The sequence below is a fragment of the Perognathus longimembris genome, chromosome 2, assembly GCF_023159225.1.
Source record: "Perognathus longimembris pacificus isolate PPM17 chromosome 2, ASM2315922v1, whole genome shotgun sequence".
Lineage (NCBI taxonomy): Eukaryota > Metazoa > Chordata > Mammalia > Rodentia > Heteromyidae > Perognathus > Perognathus longimembris.
The window spans coordinates 100,721,954-100,740,618 of NC_063162.1; the positions used below are offsets into that span (position 1 = coordinate 100,721,954).

At 38.8% G+C, this 18,665-nt stretch overlaps 1 protein-coding gene across 1 annotated transcript in view; it reads left to right on the forward strand.

Annotated features, from left to right (window-relative positions):
• The window catches only part of Lamb4 (laminin subunit beta 4), a 90,287-nt gene that overhangs the window by 61,852 nt on the left and 9,770 nt on the right, over positions 1–18,665 (forward strand). Inside the window, 6 exon segments of the mRNA XM_048339790.1 lie at positions 3,034–3,409; positions 7,273–7,433; positions 10,120–10,325; positions 11,567–11,770; positions 15,253–15,397; positions 16,339–16,546. Coding sequence (XP_048195747.1) covers positions 3,034–3,409; positions 7,273–7,433; positions 10,120–10,325; positions 11,567–11,770; positions 15,253–15,397; positions 16,339–16,546 — 1,300 coding nt within the window.

An 18,665-nucleotide genomic window follows, 5' to 3' on the forward strand; every position in this document is an offset into this window, starting at 1 on the left:
GTACTGGAACTCTTAACGACACATGAGTACAGCCAGCTGGTCCTCACAGGGCATGATGCAAACCCAACCCCCAAGTCTCAAGTTCCTTTATTTGGTTGTTGCTTTTGGCAGTATGAATTTAGGAAACCCATAGAAGTTAAATCCTACTTTTGAAAATAATATTTTTGTAGTTCTCTAAAAGGAGGCTTTTCTATGTTAAAACTTTTAGCCTAGGGAGTGGTACGCAGGAGAAAATGAGGGAAGGGGGTAACTGTTTAAAAAGAAATATAGTCATTACCTTACTTATGTACCCACAACCCCCTGTTCATCACCTTTACAGTAAATTAAAAAAAACTGTTAGCCTGTATTAAAATGGGAGTCTATGTTAAAACTTGTAACTTGTATTAAAATCACTCAAAGTTCTTACTATGGCACAAACCTCCAGGATTATGACTGACAGCCAATTATTCGCTATTGGAAAACCTGCTAAGGAAAATCAACCACTGTGGATTGAGGTATAGAGGCTGGGAGACAGGACAGAGGAAGCAAGAGTATTATTTCCCCAAAATGAATCTGTAACTCTAGGTCTATTACATAGTCATTAGCTTATTTATCTAATCAGCATTCATAAAATGTTGGTTGGGTGCTAGAGCTGGTGAACTCCTCTTGGAGTTTGTGTTCCAGTGCCTGTCATTTCTTGAGTGAGGCCCCATTGTAGGACATAGAGCGCCACTGTCTAGGAGAGCTTTGATTGGTGAAGGAGATGCTCAATCTTTTCCGTCCATGGCAGGAGCCACTAGCCAAAGGAAACTATCAAACACTTGAAGTACAGACACTTAAACTGAGGAAGAAAATTGTACATTTCCTTTACTTTATTTACTTAAACTGAAATAGTCCCATGTGATTAGTGGGTATTATATTGGACAGCACAAATTTGGAGTTCAGGTTGTTTTCTGGGAGGTGAGATTTTTGATTCTCCATTTAAAGTCAGCTTTCCAAAGCAAATGGATTCCAAGAAGTGTCAGGTGTGACAGATGTATAATCATTGTCACCCCGACACTGCTATGCATAGTAACTGTTTTCTTCACTCCATTCATGTGTAAGAGTGCTCTGATAGCTAAATATTGTCATCCTTCCCTTGCCCCACTCAAAACATGTCCTCAGTAAATTTCTCGAGGCTATGCTTTACCTCAGTTTTCTAAGTGGAATTGCTAGTTTCCAAAGGGGCAGCGAGGGGGTGGGGTGGGAATCTGGGGCTATACTTCAGTGGTGGCATGCTTTCTTAGCATGGACAAGGCCCTGCTTGCCAGCCTCAAGCACTAAAACAAAACAATAAAACAGGGAGGAATTGGGGCCTTGGAACATCTGTCTTTAAGAGGCTCTTTTCCTGCATTCCTCTAATTTTGTAGAAATCTCATTTTGTTGGGCTCTGGCTATACCTTTAAGGAGCAGTCCCGAGAGGCCTGCCTCTTCGCCTGCCCTGGGGCTGCTTGGCTGTTTTCCACTCCTACCCCCTTCAGGGTCCAGAACCAGAAGAGGTAGCAAACCAGCCCCGCCTTCCGCCTCGGCCATGTGTGGATATCATAATGGCACCGGGCCAGGCCCAAGGGGCTGTCCTATGGGATGTGATGACCGCCCATAGAGGAAGTTCTGTGACATCACTATGATGGGCAGCTTATCAGCCTAGCGCTAGTATGCAGTTAGTCCCGCCCCTTCCTGCCGTGATTACTGTTATATAAACCCCTCCCCTGAGTAAAACCGGTGGAAGTTCCAGAAGCTTACCCCGAAACGCCCATGCGACTCCTGTGTTGTTCTTTAAGTGTGCGAGGGGAGGAGGGGCGTCAAGCGACTACACACCGCCAAGGTTTGCACGTTGGGCCGCACTCCAGCTTTCCACCCTGTCACGTGCAAGAGTGAAAGGGGTCCCGACATCATTTCATTAAAATGCTTTTCTTTTTATATATAAGTGAAACATTGGGGGAAACTTTGCAAATCAAGTTAGTCGACAGACCCACTGAAGCTCCTGGGGAAGACATTTCATGAGAGGAACCATGGCCTCCCACTGGTGGAGTGATACTGCTCTCCCCACAGGCTTCATGCCGAATGAGGCCCCTGGGTAGAATGTGATGGATTATATCTATTTGAGGAATCCATTGTGCTAATCAGGTTTTATTTGCAATTGGCATTATTTGTAGTCAACTGTCATATACCTTTTACACCTTGCTTTGTCTAGTGAGTCTGAAGACACAGGCTAGGGATTACCTAACTGTTTGGAAACAGCAATAACAGCAGTGGCCCTCCTGATCCCCAATCTTCTGACCTCATCAGGAACCTTCTCAAAGAGCTGGATGTGATCCACCATTTTAAAAAATTAAGGCAAAATGCATTGAGTTTATAGAGAATGAAGGAGTCTCTCTATAGAATGGAAGATGACAGGGATGAGCCCCCAGGCTGGGAATTCTTAAAGTCAGTGTCACATCTGAAGTAACAGTGGAGGCAGCTGCCGCACTCACTAATGTACAGGTCCCCATGACATCCACATGCCTCACTCAAACATCAGATAAGGCCCCACATGTGGGGCCTACAAAGTAAAAACAGCATCTAATAGTTTCCATGTTAAAAAAAAAATGAGCTGAGGGGGCTGGGAATATGGCCTAGTGGCAAGAGTGCTTGACTCATATACATGAAGCCCTGGATTCCCAAGCACCACGTATGCAGAAAACAGCCAGAAGTGGCGCTGTGGCTCAAGTGGCAGAGTGCTAGCCTTGAGCAAAAAGAAGCCGGGGACAGTGCTCAGGCCCTTACTCCAAGGCCCAGGACTGGCAAAAAATAAATAAGAAGAAGAAAAAAAAATTAGCTGAGTTGTTACTGGAATACAGAGAAACATGCTGTATTTTAACGGCCATCATGCAGATCTCTGAAATCAAATTCTTTAAATTGTCACCCAAGAAACATGAGTTGGGAATATCCTCAGGAGAGAGGAGAGGGCTTTTCTTTTGTACTAGTCATGAGCAAAAGACCAAGTGATGTTCTCTTTTCCTTTTCTCTTTTAAGCATGTGAGTGCAACAGTGAAGGAACCCGGAAGCCTCTCTGTGACCCAGACACAGGCATGTGCCTCTGCCGGGAGGGTGTTAGCGGCCAGCAATGTGACCACTGTGCCCGGGGTCACAATCAGGAATTTCCTGCCTGTCTTCCATGTCACTTCTGCTTTAATCAATGGGACCACACGATTTCTTCCCTCTCCAAAGCAGTGCAAGGGTTAATTAGGCTGGCTGATAACTTGGAAGATAAAAGAGAGACTCTGCCTGGCTGCGAGGTAGACTTCAAAAACCTCAGAGAGAATGTATCTGCAATAGAGAGGCTTTTGAAACAGCCGCTTCTCTCATCTGGAGAATTCTCAGAAGTCAAGGGCTATCATGACTCTGTGAGGTAAGATTTGGCCCAACTACTGACTCACCCTGACACCCACCAAGTGCTCACATCCTCAGCTTTCAACTTAGAAATATACACATGTTGGCTTTAGGAAATTGATCAGTAATCATGTTTTCCTATCCCTTTCTTGACTCGTTAGTATTTCATGTGATTTTTTTCATCAATGCCATTGATTATAACAAAATGACTCTATTAAGAAGCTAGTTGGGGGGCTAGAAGTATAGTTTGGTGGTAGAGTGCTTGCCTACCATTGATAGGGCCATGGTTTGATTCCCTAACACTAAATTAAAAAAGGAGATTGAGAATCTCAAACCCAGCAAAGCTGGAAACCATGAAACTGGTTCATAGCCATACCACACTGAATGTACCCAATCTCACCTAAAAGACAGAATATTAGAAGTATAGTCATTCCTAACAACAAATAACATACTTTTCAATGTTACAACCAAGGAAAACTTAGCAGACCTTCCTAAACTCTCCAGTTGTTTAGAAGTTGAAACAGTCTTAAAATAAGGATGGTAATTCTTTCAAAATGGAAGATTACTTCATAATGTATTGTTGGGTCTCTTTTTTCATTCATCAACTATTACTTGAAATTATATTGGTTGTTCTTTGGCTAGATATCAGAAAACTACAAATGACAGGTCAAATCAAATAGAGCACTATGGATGAGTCCCACTGAAACACAGCCATACCCCCATATTACAGCTGTCTGGATAGTGATCACAGAGACCCTGGGACTTCAGAGGCAAGTTTTACTAACTTGCTCTGGACCAAAGATGTATTAATATAGTCTACTAGAAAAATGAAGTATATGGTCATATCAAGAAATCCTACCTCCCCAAAAAGTTTCCTGAATTAATTTGAAACTGTGAGGGGTGGGGGTGGTGGTGGTGGTGGTGGTGGTGGTGGTGGTGGTGGTGGTGGTGGTGATGGCGGTGGTGGTGGTGGCTTTATTAATTTATTTTTTGGTGTGTGTTTATCAGACATTTGAATTTTCACGGTATAGCCTGAAGAAAACATGTTTAAGGATGAGCTTTAGACATGAACCACTAGTTAGTGGTTATAGATATTAGTAAAATGTCAATGTACCACAGGGTAGCAAAATTAATTAATCTATAATAGGCATTCTAGACTGAGGAAAGTAGGATCCCTAAGCAGGGCCAGAAAGAAGACAGTAAGAAGAATTCTGGACCCAGACTAAAATGAAGAGAAACAGTTGGCTACTGAGTCTCTTCAATCAGATGCCAAGATACTTGTGCTCTACCCACTAAACCCATGTTGCTTTTTAGTGGTACCCAAACACCATCTAACATCTAAGCACCCCCTGACCTCCCCAGAGAAAGGCATGTATCTCCTCTCTCCATCTTTACAGATAGGTTCAAAGAATATCTTGTGCTCCTCCACTGTTGCCTTAGTGGAAGATTCATCAGGGCAGAGAGTACCTATATTCCCCAAGCCAGGTGTAGTTACATACAAAAATTTGATGAATATATTACCAGTCAAAAGGAAGCAAGAAGATAAGGAACCTAGGCTACCATGAGCATAAAAACTCAGAAGCCAAACTACCTTAGTTCAAATCCACTTACCATCCATGTGGCTTCAGGCATGTAAGGTCTCCAGCTTTGGTTTCTTGTTAAAAAGAGAAAGAAGCAACCAGGCACTCATGGTGCACACCTATAATCCTAGCTAATCAGGAGGCTCAGATCTGAGGATTGTGGTTTGAAGCTAACTCAGGCAGGAAAGTCTCCAATTAACCATTAAATAGCTGAAAGTAGAGCTGTGGCACAAGTGGTAGAGTAGCATCTCTGGTGGAAAAGCTAAGGAACTAAAAGTTCAAGTGTCAGGGCTAGCACGCGCGTGCGCACACACACACACAGAGGCCATGTATGATGGTTCACACCTGTAATTCTAACATTCAAGCTGGAGGATATTGAATTTGAGTTCAAGGCCATCCCTAACTGAACAGTAAGCCAGTCTGGAAGCAATACCCTCTGAGACAGAGAGAGACAGAAACAGACAGACAGACAGAGGATATTTCATAGGATTCTTGGGAATATTACTCCAAACAAATAACTTAGCATACTGACTACACACAGTAATGCTTAAAGAATTCCGGTATAATAGTAGTATTTGTTATAAGCATTATTAGTCTAAATAATTATATTTCTATGGTCCTAAACATTGGAGCCTGAAGGAGAAGTCTGTAGAAGAGAAAAAAAGTTTATTAGGGGGGGAAGTTTAGGAAGCATTAGATAATATTTTTACTTATGCCAAGATAAATTAGTCTCATAAACTCAGATCCCCTCAATTGTACCCTTCAAGATTACGCCTAATTTCCCCATCAAGGAGAGCTTCATTGTCCACTTGAACCAACTATATGTGCTAAACTGAGCAAACTGAAGTAAGAAAAGGCCTGTGTCATGAGTCAGCTATATCAGAAACATATTTGTCTTTCCACAATGTCACAATGTATTTAAAAGCAACAAATTCACAAGCTAAGTAATTTCATTGGCTATTATTCACCAAATCATCCTGAATTCCATTTCTATTTGTGGCTGTTGCTGATCACAATTTCTTTTATCCCAATTTTAATTATAAATATTAACACATTATACTTCACACAACAGTGTTTATAGGGGGATTATGTGGTACAATGTATGTGGTTACAGGGTGCAGAGGGCTGTACTGAAGCACCATTAGAGAAGTGATAGAGATACAAGGAAAAATCTCTGCAGGGCACTAGGTAAGAAGTTTTATAAACCCCAGGCACAGAACTATTCAGGGCACAAGATTGTAAAATATAGGTCCAGACAGTTTCAAGGGTCTGTTTGAAGAGAGCTGTGTCTTACAAGCAGGACAAACTGCACTTGAGCTGGAGAGGAAAAGTTCCTTTAGTGAAGTAGTTTTGCCAGATAGGATGGCTCATTGAAAGCAACAGGGTGATAAGTCAGTATGACACACATCTATGTCTTGGGATGCTCCTTTCATAGTCCCAGGTTATACCCGGTATGATTGACCAGCTCAGGTTTCTGATATGATCCAATATATTCACAGATGCAGTTATTTATTGGCACAAACAAATTGTTTACTGGTTTGTGCCTCATGGTATGCTGTAGTCAGTGGTTGTTTGCCTATCTACAACATGTGGAATCATTCTGTATTGGCACTTATACTCAAAATGAGATAACTCAGGTCAAAAGTGTTCCTTTATAAATGCAGTGACTCAGGGCTGGGTATGGCCTGAAAGCTGTTTTATACAACATAGAGTAACTCAGAGAAGGCCCAGACACCTCTAATCAGTGTGAACTGTCAAGGACAAAGGGAATGGGGGAAAATACATCCAGCTTTCTCTTGCCAGCAAGGGACCTTATCACTGCTGTAAGTTAAAAGTTAAGATCCTCTAGAAGTAGGACTGAAATGAATTTTGTAGAAAGCTGACGTACTCTAAAGAACTCATTTTACCCTACACTGGGTAAAGCATTTTGTCTTATCATGTGCTAAAGGCCAATTGTAAACTGGCTCTTTTGGATTGATTTAAGGGAATCATGTCTGAATGCATGTTTTGAAATGCTAAGCAAAGAGAGAAACAGCAGAGACAGTTGAAATGGAAAACCTTTACTAGAACTTGAATGTTTGTCACGGTTTAAATAAGTGATGAAATATGCCAGGAAGCTGAAGAAAGAAAAAAGAGAAGAGCCAATACTAGATTTATAACCTCAAAAGAAAATTCTATGTGTGGAGGTCCCTTTTAATGGAGGACAACTAATCATGAGGACAATTTTGTGGCATGTTTTTGATTATCAATATTTCAAATGTAATAAAAGCTTAACCATATATAACTTTGTTTTCTCCAACAGAAAACAATTCATGCAGCTAAGTGAACAACTGAAAACAGTATTTGAATTTAAAGATCTAAAGGAAACTATAGCAAGAATGGAAAATGAAACAAACATTTTACTCGAAAACCTTCAGGAGGAAGTTGATTTGCAATCCAGCATCCTTAATGCAAACATTATAGGTAAGAGAGAAAATGAGCTTTAACTGTTTCTGCATGAACTTTGATGAAATCCACAGAGGATTCCAGAAGTAAGCCATTCTCTGCTTACTCCATGATGCTTGAGCACCTTAGAACATGCATTCAGAGTATTATTTGTACACAGATATTTCACTCTTTTAAAACTTTTTAAACATTGCAGAGCCTGTATAGCATTTTTTTAAACTAACAAAGGTTAGCAGTGTCTGATACTAAACAAATAGTAAAACTCAAAGTAATCTAATAACAAATCAGTAACTTAGAAATTCTCATGTGGCCCTAGGCACATTAAAGAAATGGGTTTCCTTCTTTTTCCTTCCTGGATATGTCACTTCATTTCCAGCAACCACAAATGTGAAAGAATAAAAGGCAAAAGGGAAATATATTCCTCTTGAGAAATTTGTTGGAATTGGAATCATGCAAAATACTGGGAACCATTTCTTCATATTGCATAGTTCTTAAAACTGAATGTGAGCCATGTCAAAACCAAGATCAACTTGGAGGATAAAGGAACTCTAAAGCAAAGCTTTAATCAGCTCATCTCTTGTTGAAGATGGCATTTCCCATTATATTTGTAAATAGACAACCTGTACTACCAAGTCAATATTGAGTTTACTCACACCTACTCCATCTAATTGAGAGGTAAAGGAGAAATATACTGAACCCTTGTCAATACATAAACTTTGACTGCTTTGCCTTATTCTCTGTGTAGTGACTGTTTTTCATTCGATCTTTGACCCAAAGAGAAAAAAATAGACCACAATTAAGAATGTCTAAATTTAATCAAATAAATTCTAGAAAAGATCTATCAATAGTGTTTAATCAATACCATGTCAAGCATAAGGAATTTATTCTGATTCCTGCTGTGGAATAAGACACCACTGAAAGAACTCAAGATCCGCTGGAAATGACCCCAAGCCAGGTAAAGTAAAACTTCTCCATACTGGGAGATGTTATAATTTACAGGCCAACAGCAGTCATTAAGCACTGTTGGGCACTAGAGACAGGGAAATGATTATGGCAAGTACCTGCCCTTGAGTTATTCCTGCTATGAGGTAGATAGGAACCTGCTTTGGTTGCAGGGTACAAAAATCAGATTCTGGGCTGGGAATGTGGCTTAGTGGTAGAGTGCTTGCCCAGCATGCATGAAGCCCTGGGTTTGAGTCCTCAGCACCATATAAACAGAAAAAGATGGAAGTGGCACTGTGGCACAAGAGGTAGAGTGCTAGCCTTGAGCAAAAAGAAGCCAGGGAAGTGCTCAGGCCCTGAGTTCAAGCCCCAAATTGGCAAAAAAAAAAAAATCTTGGTTTTCATTTTAGGGAAGAATTCAGGAAGAAGATAACAACTGAAGTGAGCCTTGCAGGATGAAACTAAGTTTGTCAGATAAGTAACAACAGAAAGTCATTCCAAAAAATAAGAACATTTTTAGCCACACACAAGTGACTCACACCTGTAATCCTAGCTACTCAGGAGGCTGAGTATTGCAGTTCAAAGCCAACCCAAGCAAGAAAGTCTATGAGACTCTTATCTCCAATTAACCTCTCAAAACTGTAAGTGGCACTGTGGCTCAAGTGGTAGAGTGCTAGCCTTGAGCACAGAGAAGCTCAGGGACAGGGCCTACCTAAGCCCTGAATTCAAGCTCCACAAATCACACAAAAAAATGTTTCTATTATTGTTTTCACACAAACAGAAAAAGGTGAAAGTAGCACTGTGGCTCAAGTAGTACAGTGCTAGCCTTGAGCAAAAAAGAAGCTCAGGGATAATGCCCAGGTCCTAAGTTCAAGATCCATGACTGGTGGGGGTGGGGGTGGGGGCGGGGGGAGATCAGATAGCTTTGTCTCATACCTAGATTATAGTTGTATAGGAAGTGAAATCAAGATACTAGGCTTCTCATTCCTAAAATGTGGAGTTAAGAGTTTAAAAATCTAGTGGAGCTGTTGCTCAAAGTGGTAGAGCACTAGCCTTGAGTGAAAAAGCTTAGGAACAGGGCCCAGATCCTGAATTTAGGCTGGTTCATCATGTTGGACTTTATGTAGGTACTTATATTTGTGGTACTTTTCTTTTCTTTTTTCTTTGGTCAGTCATCGGGCTTGAATTCAGGGCCTGGGTGCTGTCCCTGAGATTTTTTGTACAAAGCTAGCATTCGACCACTTTGAGCCACAGCACCACTTCCAATTTTCTGCTCATTAATTGGAGATAAAGAGTCTCATAGACTTTCCTGCTCAAGCTGGCTTCGACCCCTGATCCCCAGATCTCAGCCTCCTGAGTAGCTAGAATTATAGGGGTGAGCCACCAGCACCTAGCTTGTGGCACATTTTACAAAATATTTTCATATTGTTTCACTTAATCTTTACAAATTTTTAACACCAATTTATGAGCAGGGAGATGAAATCTAAGGTATGTGTTCGAAGATATACCCAGGTAGTAAAGAGAAGAGCCAAGACAAAGCCCATCTAAAGAGGACTTGAAAGTCATGGCCTGTATCTATTACAACTCATCTAATCCTTCCCTATCAGATGGAAATTCAAGCAAGGGTACTGAAGTTTTGTAATGAAAACTGAGATTAAGACAAAATAAATCATGGCATGACTATCATGATAGCTAATATATTCATTTTTCTCAAAATCTAATTTACCTTTATTTTATCTTACCACAATTTGTGTTGATGTAGATTCCTCAGAAAACATCACGAAGTATTATCACATATCAGAATCTGCTGAAAAGAAAATTAATGAAATCAGTCCCATCATAAATAGCTCTGAAAATACCAGGAACAACTTACTTGCCATTTTAGATACAGTCACCTCTAAAGAAAACTTGTTACTGGAAAAATTAGAGCAGATTAAGGTACCAGATATCCAGATATTGAATGAAAAGGTAAAATTCTTAATGGTTTAGTAAAAAGTTTATGGATTCTTCTCTGTATACAGATCTCCTTAACTGTACTTTTTTCTTGTCATTTATTTATTACATTTACATTTATAAAAATATGAATAATACAAGTATATGTTTGTAAATACATGAATAATATGCAATATACTTTCTTAGCATAACATGCAAAAATATAAATATGCTTAGTCTATATTTCATTTTTATGTCTTAATTCAAGGATTAGTCAAAATTAAAGATCAAACTTATTGCTTGATATTATCATTTTATATCACTAGTTACAAAATAGTACAACAAATAGACACTAGTTCTTCTTGCTTTGTTATGAGTAAAAATTAATATCCATCTTCAAAGGATGAAAAGTAAACTAATATGGAAGCCTTAAAATATAAGTTAAAAAAACCTATAAGTATAAAAAGGGCAGATTGGCACAAAATTGATAACTTAAATACTTATTCAGTTACTCAGGACCTACTAAGATCACCTCCTTATATTTAGTGTAGGTAACAACTAAAGAAAGCTGCATGGAAAAGCAATGCGTTGGGAGTGGAGGTGCAGCTCAAGTGGTAGAACACTAGCCTTAAGTGGAAAAAGCCAAGCAAGAACACAAGGTCAGAGTTCAAGTCCCAGTAACAGGTGAAACAAGCCAGATCTAAATAAACATAGGCTCCATGGTTTCCCTCATTTGTGATAACTAATGTATGTCTAGAATAGTCCCAGCAAAGGATCACAACAGCTAAATAGCTATGTACATATGACCATATAAAATGATGGTAATCAAAATGAACTCCAAGATATGGAAACAAGAGGTTGTTTTGTTTTATTTTAATGTACTGTGTGGGGTTATTTCTTTTTTCTTTCATCTTTCCCCCCTTGGTTTATCCCCTGTTGTCACTCTTTTTGATTTTGGTACTCTGTGTCTTGTATATACTTTTATCTGATTTGGGGAAGGGAAAGGAAATAACAAAATGGTGAGACAAAGGACAAAGGGAACCAATGCAACAGTGATATTCACTAGGCACTGTGTTGGAAATGAATTTTACAACTTGGAGGGGGGAGGGGGAGAAAATGAGGTAGGGGGGTAATACTCTTCAACAAGAAATGTACTCATTACCTTAGTTATGTAACTGTAACCCCTCTGTATATCATCTTTACCATACAATTAAATTAAATTGGGTAGCATTAGGAAAATCACTACTAACAAGCTGCTTTGCCATTTCTCCTGTAAGGTATGTGGAGAAAGAGGGAATTTGCCTTGTAGTGTGTCATCCTGTGGGGGCGCTGTCTGCATGGGCCCTGAGGGACACAGGCAGTGTGGTGGTTCTAGCTGTCAAGGCACTCTAACTCTCTCAAGGAACGGTCTTCAGAAAGCACAGGAAGCAGAGGCTGTGATCCATCATTTGAAGAGCCAGGCTCAAAGGTTGAAGAACCAGGTAAATAATGTCTTCTGCTTCATTTGTAAAAATATAACAGTAAAGAAACAAGCTAGGCTTTGGTAAAGTGCCATTTAATTTTCCAGCAAGAAAGGATAGACTGTATGTAGACATGTGTGTTCTACTGGCTGAAAAATTAAGTGTTCTAATGATTAAAATATAGAGCCAGGCACTACTGGCTCACGCCTGTAATCCTAGCTCCTTAGAAGGCTGAGAATCTGAGGATTGAAGGTCACAGCTCTCCTCGGCATAGAAGTCTATGAGATTGTTAACTCTAGTTAACCAATGAAAAGTTAGAAGTGGAAGTGTAGCTCCAGTCTTGAGCAGAAAAGGTAAGGGACAGCTCCCAATCCTAGAGTTCAAGCCCTAGTATGGGCAACAACAAAAATATTAAATATATAGACCTGTGAGGGAGAAGATTAAATATACAGATATATGAAGAAGAATGGTGATACTGACCAAGATGCACTGTATTCATAAACTGTCTTATTGAATTGTAACTCCTTTGTACAACTACTTAAAGAAAAATATAATTAATAACACACAGAAAGAATAAAGGGAAGTATTCATATAAAACTATTGAGAACTCTAGCTATAAATATACATTTTGGAATAGATGTTTCCTTTCGCGAAGTGTATTATTGTTGGTTATAGACATTCTGTGGACATGTTATTCTATAGCAAACACTCCACAGAAATGTCAAAACCCAGCCTGGAAGTTTTGAAAGCTACAGATCTTTCAAAACAAAGAATCACTTTTCATAAATGCAAGGATATAATTCCTACTAAACACACCGATTTTAATATCAGAATTTAGTGTTAGAATATGCTTGAACCTGTAACAGCTGTACCCGCTTGAGATTACTTCATTTATTTTTCTGGCAACGTTGTGAGTATCATTTCTAATTACCCAGCACTTTTAGGTTTTTTTTTTGTTTTCTTTGGTTCGATTAGCAGTTCTGCGGATTGAATCTAGAGTCTCACAGATAGATGCTAGGTGGGTACTATAGTGCTAGAGTGAACCTCCAACCTATCTTTAGGATTTTGCATGATGCACTATACCCTTCGGTTTTGAAAACATGATGATGGCATGCTTTTTTGATAATACATATAGAGGCTTAGATGAGGAAGAAAAAGGGCTGAACTTTTATTAATATAATCTAAATATTGTATCAATCTGCATTCTTCTTTTTTGTACCAGTATTGGGGCTTCAACTCAGGGCCTGAATGCTGTTCCTTAACTTTTTTGCTCTACAACTTGTGGCTTTGGGGTGATAAATTTGAGAGATAAGAGTCTAATAGACTTTGCTGTAAGGGCTGGCTTCAAAGCACAATCCTCAGATGTGAGCCTCCTGATTAGGATTACAGGCCTGAGCCATCAACTCCTTGCAGTTATTGGCAAACAGCAGAAGCCAACTCCCAAATAAAAAGGAAATTTGTACAAGGCCTTAGTATCAACAGAAAGCTAAGCTTTGTTACTTTCACAAATAGGCATTGAGTAACTACTATGTGCCAGACAATACAGCAGTGATATTAACAACACAAATTTTGGTCTTACATCTCAGTGATTAAGAGAGTCCTTAATCATTTCATGTAACTTTAAACTATTCTCTTCTATTCTTCCCTCCCCTGTCCCCAAATCAGACATCTCATTCCATTGCAATGAAGCCTGGTTGTTGGTAGATTTTATGATTAAGCTAACAACAGCTTTAAGTTATCAGTTTAAAAAAAAAAAAGATAACTCCTGCAAGTCTATATTAACAGGATGTGGTCTAATCAGCACATAAGTGGAAAGCTGGAGAAAGATGAGAGTGTGTGGGACTGCCATTTGATAAAATAGTGTGTAATTTTCCTCTTGATTAGAATGGGGGAGAGTGCCAGAGAGACTGTGAGAGAATTCTCTGGAACCAATCGTGTCAGAAGACGGATTACAGAGAGATGTTCTCACAGTGAGGTGACTTAATGATCAGAATATGGCATCAACAAATCTACTGAGATTTCATCAGGCTCACTTGAGTCTTTTTTTTATATAGAATGAATTCTCATTTTTCCTGAATTCTCATTTTATAGCAATTCATTCTTATTAACTGCTATGTCAAAGAAAGTTCTAAAGACTTAAGGATTAAGTCTCCAAAAAAATTAAGGCTCACATTTTTAAACATGTAAATTTTTTTTTTTTGGCCAGTCCTGGGGCTTGAACTGAGGGCCTGAGCACTGTCCCTGGCTTCTTTTTGCTCAAGGCTAGCACTCTACCACTTGAACCACAGTGCCACTATGGCTTTTTCAGTTTATGTGGTGTGGAGGAATCAAACCCAGGGCTTCATGCATGCTAGGCAAGCAATCTACCTCTAAGCCACATTCCCAGGCCCATAAATACTTTTTATAGTTTGTGTATTTCAGAGGAACTGGGAATGTGGCTTAGTGGTATAGTGCTTGCCTACCATTCATGAAACCCTAGGTTTGATTCCTCAGCACCACATGAACAGAAAAAGCCGGAAGTGGTGGCTCCAGAGGTAGAGCACTAGCCTTGAGCAAAAAGAAGCCAGGGACAGTGCTCAGGCCCTGAGTTCAAGCCCCAGGACTGGCAAAAAACAAAAAGCATTGTTTGTGTATTTCATTTGTTGATAACTATAATTTAAATCCTTCTTCCCAAACTCTAGCTCAAATTAAGCAGGCTCCTTCTGCATGGAAATAAAAGATGCTTCCCTCCTACATTATGCTTGATCCTAATTAGCCCTACTCTGTCACAGTTAATTTATTCAATGACACCCACTGGTAGGTGATATTGTCCTATTGCTTTCTCCTTCTTTTTCCTTCTCTCTAATTTGCTGGAATCCCAAGAAAAAGTCCATGACCTTTCTCAAATCACACAATTAAGATTTTGCACTTCTAGCTGCTACTATATGGGTTCATCATTCCTTTGCCAAAGGCTTGTGTTTAGGTTTGTAGCCCACTCAGCTCAAGCTCCTTTATTATAAGTGAACACTTTCTTGTTAGCTTTCAAAGAAAGTACATTACTTACATTTGAGGAATGTTTCCAAGAGTAACTATTTGAACATATATGAAAGAAGCTATTTTCAACCTGTTAAGCATAATAGTCACTATCAGTAAGTAGTCCTAAGTAATTTTTGAGCAAATTATTGATGTTAGAGACTGCTAGTCTTCTTAAAACAGAACTTATGTTTTTTGATATATATTAGGATCACCAACACTAGGTTAGTAGTGTTTTCAAATCGTAATTTTTATTACTAACAATGTTATAAAATAAAAATTCTTGTTTATTAAGAAAATATGATACTGGAATGCATGATAATCATCTTTTTAAAGGGGCCTTTAGAATGGGTTTATGGTTTAATTATTTAGACTTTTGTTTGTTTGCTTTTTTTAGCCACAGTTTTATTTGGTCCAGTGAAATAATTATTCACAGAACATGTCTGATTTTTATATATTTTTTCATTGTTGTTTGCCTATTCTTATTCCAGATTAATAATATAAGTGAACTGGCAGAAGTCTCTGGAAATAATACTATATGGCTAAGTGTGAAACTGGAAAACATGAAAAACCAAAGGGAATCTGAGGAAGAAAAACTGAACCTCTTAATCAAAAAAGTGAAAAAGGTTTTGTTAGGTAATTTTTTAACATAAAGATAATTTTTATCTCTTCCTTTATAAAAATGTACACTGCACATCATAACCAGTCCCAAAATTATGTCAGTTAAAAAAGACATGACTAAATCAGAAAAAAAAATGATGTAACCTTTTGTTTTAACTTTCTTAATGAAAATAAATACTAAGACATTGACTATGTACCAAAAGAAAATTAAAATTTTCTGAGTGAGATTAATTTTAATCAATTAAGAATTAGAGTTTCCAATATTTTCCCAGAAATAACTTTATTAATCTGTTTCATATTTTTAAGAAATCCTTGAGACCAAGTATTTCTCTACTTTAATATTTATAGAGACTGTATTAATGCCTTCTAGCATAGGTATCCAAGGTAAGAAGAAATTAGGTAGATATAACCTTTGACTAAAATATCCAATAACAAGAAAGGTAAATAGAATCAGTCCACTGGACACTTTGTCCAAAAGCCCATTAGCTAGAAGGATTTGGGGTTGACTAAACTGGTTAGTTTAAGGAACACTTTTTGGGAATTACTGCAGATGCAAATTAATTCAGGCAAAAGTTAAAACCAACATTGCCTACCTAGTTACATGAATATCGTGGCTGGTGTTCATGATAGAGTGAGGTATGTATAACCTGCTTCCTATCTAATTTACTCTTCATAATGTTTGTGCTCTTATATTGTTAATGACCAAATTTCTAATAAGTGGTTCAATTTAATTAACCTGACAAGTTGAAAAAAGAATCTGTATCCAGATATTAATAGAATTAAAGGCACACAGAACTAAGGATCTAGGTAAGGGACATATACAACTTACTCATTGTGTCCTAGGAACCCACTGTCAAATGCAAATGTCTTTGACCTAGAATTCACTATGGTTAATGTACATGATATGGTGTTTGCTAAGGGAGTATGATGACCTAAAACTTCACTTCTTATTTAAGAGGAAAACGTGCCTCCAGAAGACATAGAGAAAGTTGCAAATCATGTACTTGACATCCACCTTCCAATAACATCACAAAATTTAACCCATGAACTAGACAAAATACAGACACTTATACAACTATGTGAAGACTACAGAACAGATGCGGACAGGCTAAATAAGGCAGCAGATGGAGCCCAAAAACTTTTGGTGAAGGCCAAAGTAGCTGAGTAAGTATAGTATTAATATTCTCATCTTGCTATAATGAGCCATCTGCTAACAGGCTATCTGAAAAAAATTGTTGGCCCAGAGAGCTATAATGTGCAAATGAAATTACCCTCCAGTAATTCAGTGTCAAAACTGAAGGAAAGCTAAGCATTTTTTTTTTTTGAGAAAAGTGTTAGTTGCAAGACTGTGTAGGGATGCTTGCGCTTGCTTTCTGTTCTCCTCAGAGCCCTCCCAATAGTCTGAGGTCTCTTAATACCAATGCCAGTAAATGCCACGTGTGAATTATATCCCAACACTTTAACTGATGGTTGGAATATGATGCCATGTTCCCTTCTAAGTTCATTGTATTTTGAAAAGCTAAATTTATAAAAAAAAAAAAACAAAAACAAACTACAGTTAAAGAAGAGGAGGAGGAGGAGAAGGAGGAGGAGGAGGAGGAGGACGACTACGACGACGACTAGGGGGAGAGAGAGAGAGAGAGAGAGAGAGAGAGAGAGAGAGCAGGCAGGCAAACAGACTATAATAGTGGAGAATAGAAGACCTAGGTTCTGGTACCCCAAAAGAATGCAGGAGTAGAATATACATATGGTGCAAGAGCTAATGAACTCTTAACTCCTTTCCCCCTGTTCACTTAGCCAAGCAAGAAGGCCAAGCAATCAGGATGTTTTTCACGAGTGGAGGATGCTGCAGGTCAGGGCCATAGTGTTTCTGGGAGGTGGTAACATCAACATCATTGCCAGTTTTGAATGCTCTCCAGAGTTGAGGCCTGAGCTAGACTTGAGGCAGTCCTCATCATCCACTGGAACAAAGGATGTGGGTTAGATGCCTCTAGAAGTCTGACCCCTTCCAATGTTTAGAATCAGAAAGATTATGTAGCCATGGTAGAATTCCACAGCATTAAAAATACAAAATCTAACCATGCAATAGTGATGCTTTTAAAAGTTGGTACCTGATGTTCCTGGGAGGAGCTCAGTCCATGAAAATTAAACAAACAACAAAAAAAGACTATAGAATAAAATTATGGGATGTGTGAATAACATAAAAAGTGGGAAGATTTTGATAAATTTTTTCATTCTTTACAAAAGTACCAACTTTCTGAATTTGCTATCATGAGTAGTACATTTTTAAAAAGTTTTGTTTTGTTTTTTGCCAGTCCTGGGGCTTGAACTCAGGGCCTGAGTACTGTCCCTGGCTTTGCTCAAGGCTAGCACTCTACCACTTGAGCCACAGCACCACTTCCAGCCTTTTCTATATATGTGGTGCTGAGGAATTGAACCCAGGACTTCATGTATACAAGGCAAGCACTTTACCACTAGGCCATATTCCCAGCCCCTACATTGAAAATTTAAAGAAAAAAAGAATATAGCCTATATGTTATGTACACACAGTACAGCTTACCTGTGTATAATATGTAACATACATATGTAATATTATATATTATCTATATACTATATTTTTCCACATATATAAAGGAAATATGGTGTGTGTGTGTGTGTGTGTGTGTGTGTGTGTGTGTGTGTGTGTAATAGAAGAAATGAGTGCTAGTTCCCCGGGAATGACCAAAATGAAATGATGGGGTAGAGGGTTTATACTGGGAGAAGGGAGGATTCCTGAAGTTTAGTGAAAGAGGAGTGAGTGCCTATGGAAATAGAGGATTGGCTGGGTGGGGCAGGGATGTTTTACAGCTCAAATTATTATTATTATTGTTTTTTTTTGCAAGTCCTTGGGCTTGGACTTCAGGGCCTGAGCACTGTTCCTGGCTTCTTTTTCTCAAGGCTAGCACTCTCCCTCTTGAGCCACAGTACTGTTTGTGTGGTGCTGAGGAATCAAACCCAGGGCTTCGTGCATACTAGGGAAGCACTCTACTGCTGAGCCACATTCCCAGCCCTCAATTTATTTTTGTTGTGGGCACAAATATATCTTCTAATGCTTCTACAAAGTCTGTCTAATGTTCTACTCACTTGATATGTTCTGTTCAATGTGGTTTTGAGTCCACAGACATAAGCATCCAGTGAATGCTGACTTGAGGTGAGTTCTTTTCTGTACTGTGCTCTATCTCTTGGAATGCTTGTGATTTTAACCTCTGACTGGGCCTCTGAGTGGCTGGAATGTCAGCAAAGC